This window comes from Penaeus chinensis, chromosome 20, assembly GCF_019202785.1.
Source record: "Penaeus chinensis breed Huanghai No. 1 chromosome 20, ASM1920278v2, whole genome shotgun sequence".
In the NCBI taxonomy this organism is placed as follows: Eukaryota; Metazoa; Arthropoda; class Malacostraca; order Decapoda; family Penaeidae; genus Penaeus; species Penaeus chinensis.
In genome coordinates this window covers 14,121,593-14,126,592 of record NC_061838.1, presented here as the reverse complement: position 1 = coordinate 14,126,592, position 5,000 = coordinate 14,121,593, and the positions used below count along the sequence as shown (strand labels likewise).

At 34.9% G+C, this 5,000-nt stretch overlaps 1 protein-coding gene across 2 annotated transcripts in view; it reads right to left on the bottom strand.

Moving 5' to 3' along the window:
• Nucleotides 1-4,038: 4,038 nt before the first annotated feature.
• Nucleotides 4,039-5,000, bottom strand: part of LOC125036264 — a 7,983-nt gene continuing 7,021 nt past the window's right edge. For both annotated transcript variants that reach the window (XM_047628753.1, XM_047628754.1), the window contains exon 3: nt 4,039-5,000. This exon is cut by the window's right edge and continues 1,796 nt beyond it. In XM_047628753.1, the coding sequence (XP_047484709.1) occupies nt 4,704-5,000 (297 nt within the window). In that variant the 3' untranslated portion in view covers nt 4,039-4,703.

Here is a 5,000-nt window from a genome sequence, read left to right as displayed (position 1 = left end):
ATATACACTATATACATACACTACATATATATTACATATATATATATATATATATGTGTGTGTGTGTGTGTGTGTGTGTGTGTGTGTGTGTGTGTGTGTGTGTGTGTGTGTGTGTGTGTGTGTGTGTGTGTGTGTGTGTGTGTGTGTGTGTGTGTGTGTGTGTGTGTGTGTTATATATGTATATATACATATATATACATACATACATACATACATACATACATGCATATATATATATATATATATATATATATATATATATATATACATCAATTGTGTGTGTAATTCTCACGTGACCACTGAAATCACATGTTTATAAACATCTGTCCTCTTGGCACCTGTGTCATATTCTTCTTCATTTGGCACACACTTTTGTTGTGCCACGTTCGTAGGTGATGCCATAGCCCAGGACGGTGACACACCAGATTTAGGTGCCACACCTAGGACTCTGCCCCGCTCCCCGTGCGAAACCAAAGAAAATGGCATTCTCCTTGCGCCACACCCCAGTGCCACTTCTCAGGACGGTGTTATGCCACGAAAAAACGTTTTAAAAAGATGTTTTTATTTCTAGCACGTAAAAATAACTTTATGACAGAGATAAGTACCCGAACTATAAAGTCAATTTAATCATAATCTGGAAACAGTAGTGAGTAATGTTTGCTCAGAAATTTAAGTATCAAACAGATCCTTTTTATTGTCTATCTACATTAATATCACTGTTGTTACTGCTGTTCTTATCAGTATCACCTCATTATTATTTTGTCTTTGTAATTACTATAATGTTTTTCTTTTTCTTTCTTTGAGGGTAAGGAAGTATTCCTGCACTCATTCTCTTGCCCAAGAATAGCTCTTGATCTGTAATACTAATACTAATACTAATATAATAATAATAATAATAATAATAATAATAATAATAATAATAATAATAATAATAGTAATAATAATAATAATAATAATAATAATAATAATAATAATGTGTGAGGGCCATACTAAATTGAGAACTTATACTCGTATACCATGAAAAAACACGATACGTATTTTTCGAAAATACTGTTGACAGCTTTAGCCATCTTTTAATGACCAAATGGTAAGTCAGATGGAAACAATCGACATCGAATTATCTGTTACTTATATGATAAGATTTACACTTCAGAAGCTTTCTCATCGATTCCAAGAGAAAAATTGGGTTAGAGGGAATTTTCATTGAAATGTGTATAACACTCTAATGCCCTGATCCCTTCCATAATCTCATGTTCCAATACATAACGTGATAACTTATTGCACAAAGTGATAAACTGGAAATTATACAATAACTAATAAGTGATAAGTATTTTGCTCACACACAAATGATAGGGTCACCTTCACAAATGTTATTTACGCTTACTGGTTTGGCAGGGGTTTCTGATCTTGGTCTGAATCACGCACAAGACGTGTTTAATACGGGAAATATGCGCGCCAAACCTTAGGGCTAATACTTGGCAGGTTGAAGCTAACACTTGAACCAGCTTACGAAAGGTCAACTTATTCATCCGAGTAATTTTCAGCCACTGTGACTTATCCAGACTAGTAGTTTTCATCCACTGTGCGAGAAAATGTGATAGAGAAGGGTCCTCATCAAAAAACGAGTACAAATAATACTGTACATGCGGAGAAACAGATTATTTACTGAATTCTCGCCACGAATTTCACACACACACACACACACACACACACACACACACACACACACACACACACACACACACACACACACACACACACACACACACACACACACAAAAAAAAAAAAAAAAAAAAAAAAAAAAAAAAAAAAAAAAAAAAAAAAAAAAATCCAATAATAGCTGGACATCAAAAAAGTGTATAACCCATATAATGCATATATCTGCTTTTTAAGATGGATATTGCCACCTGCATGTCCAAGGTGCCTAGAGAGCAGGGGCAAGCAAAAACCATTAAGGAAAAACATCAAACGTCAAACGCAGCGAAGAGGCTTGCGTATATACAAAATGGGCAATATGGAGAATGAACGGCTCCGTAGCCTCGCCCATTAACGGATGAAACACACACAATTACATGCTGATGGGGAAAGAGGAAAGTGACAATATGATAATCAAGGAGGTCGCGTTTACTCTGTGCATGTGGGCCGAAATCCCAGGTGGTGAACAGAACTCCGGTTGGGCCCGATGTAACCTAGTTTTCCAGAACACGTTTAAATTCATCTCCATTAGAGAAATTTCCATTGGGTTCTCCTTCAATAAATCTAGTTTGTGTTGCAGTGGGTTTTTCTACCAAGATAGTCCTTTGGCGACGGGTATCGTAGGAGTGTGTTAATGGCAGGGGATGGCGTCAGGACTGTGGTAAAAAGTCATTCAGAAATGTCGGAATGGAAAACAAAATAATAATTCACAGCTGTAAGGTAGGGGTGGTCAACTACTCGATCAGACGCCTAGTTTTAGTCAGCTGCCCTTGAGATTCCTTCAAACGTTTAGATCTGTAGATAGTACGGATATTGCAGCGGCCTAAGATTAAAACACTTTTATAATCTCTGTCTCAGTCTCTCCCTCTCTCTCTCTTTCTCTCGCCCTCCTCCCTCCCATCATATATATATATATATATATATATATATATATATATATATATATATATATATATATATATATATATATATATATTTATATATATATATATATATATATTTATATATATATATATATATATATATATATATATATATATATATATACATAATTGTTTATATATATACGTATATATAATACATGTATATGTACATATACATACATAAATACATACATACATACATATATATATATATATATATATATATATATATATATATATATATATATGTATATGTATATACACCCATATATATGTATAGATCTGTAGATCTTTTCCTGTGAATAAAGTGATTTCGTCTGGCTGTGGCTAAAGGATATTAAAACATTTTATGAAAATTATATATTCTCTCTCTCTTTATACATATATGTGTATATATGTACACATACATATACATATATATAAATACATATACATATAAATATATATATACACATAAATATATATAACATATATATAATATATATATAAAAACATATATAAAAAAAAAAAAAATAATTATATATATATATATATATATATATACACATACACACACTTAAATATATACAAATATATATGTGTATAGATCTCTAATCTTTTCCTATGAATTAAATGATTTTGTCCGGCTGCAGCCAAAGGTTATTAAAACATTTTATAAAAATTATATATTCTCTCTCTCTCTCCTCTTCTTCTTCTTCTTCTTCTTCTTCTTCTTCTTCTTCTTCTTCTTCTTCTTCTTCTTCTTCTTCTTTCTTCTTCTTCTTTCTTCTTCTTCTTCTTCTTCTTCTTCTTCTTCTTCTTCTTCTTCTTCTTCTTCTTCTTCTTCTTCTTCTTCTTCTTCTTCTTCTCCTCCTCCTCCTCCTCCTCTTCCTCCTCCTCCTCTTCCTCCTCCTCTCTCCTCCTCCTCTTCCTCCTCCTCTTCCTCCTCCTCTTCCTCCTCCTCTTCCTCCCTCCTCTTCCTCCTCCTCTTCCTCCTCCTCTTCCTCCCTCCTCTTCCTCCTCCTCTTCCTCCTCCTCTCTCCTCCTCTCTCCTCCTCCTCTTCCCTCCTCCCTCTTCCTCCTCCTCTTCCTCCTCCTCTTCCCTCCTCCTCTTCCTCCTCCTCTTCCTCCTCCCTCTTCCTCCTCCTCTTCCTCCTCCTCTTCTCCTCCTCTTCCTCCCTCCTCTTCTCCTCCCTCCTCTTCCTCCTCCTCTTCCTCCTCCTCCTCCTCCTCCTCCCTCCTCCTTCCTCCTCCTCCTCCTCCTCCTCCTCCCTCCTCCTCCACCTCCTCTCCTCCTCCTCCTCCTCCCTCCTCCTCCTCCTCCTCCTCCTCCTCCTCCTCCCCTCCTCCTCCTCCTCCTCCTCCTCCTCCCACCCACATACATTATGTCTTTTCTAACTGTTTCTAATTCTTTTACAGGGAAAGGTAATAAAATTATAATTTTTAATATGTAAAAATATTTTATTACAATTATCCAGACACATACATTAATAAGGAGACTTACCGTCCTCAATAAATTGACAAACACTTGAATTGTGTGAGATAAAAAGAGAAGTAAAGAAAAGAAAGAAAGAAAGAAAAAAGTGCTAACAGATGATACTGTTTATGATGTTAATTCTTCACTGATACCATTTCTTAAATACCAGACCTGTGATTCTAATCAACAGGATAGTAGATAAGGACAAATAAATAAATATGAACACTTATTATCTCCAAATCCATATACATTTCTATAGTGCTTTCACCTATTTTACATGTTAGTGATGCCTTCAAGTGAGATCATATACACATTAATCCATCTGTTACAATTAGTTTTGAGCTCCACCATCACAAAATATGATCACTGCCACTACAGTCTTCTGAACTTTATTTCTGTGTCCAAATACTGGATTTTTATTATCACTAGTGATAATATCTAGGGTATATTTTAACATTTAATTTCTTGATTTTACAGTATACAAGATTAAAAAAACCATTTTCATTCTCCTATGGAAAATAAATACACATGTATCAAATAAATATTGTAGAATTATGTTGACAAACATAAGCAGTATATGAAATTTTCTCTTAATACATAAGTACATACAAAAGTAACATACAAAAATTTAAAATCCATCAATTCGCCTCTTTTTGGCTTTCTTCTTTTGTATTTTCATAATTTGCTGTGATAATAATTGGGAGACTTGGAAATGCTGCGAGTCATCCAACGCAGCCTGTGAAGTATACAATGGTTCATCAACACTTTCTGCAGATGACTCATACATATCTTCAAAGTCCAAATCATTACTCTCAAGAGGCACCAGGTGCTTCATCTTTACTGGAATGTGACTCATTCTCTTGAAAGCAAGAGGGGCAGTGTGATAATGAAAGCCTCGTCTAGCAGGGATATTCTCAGTCCATAC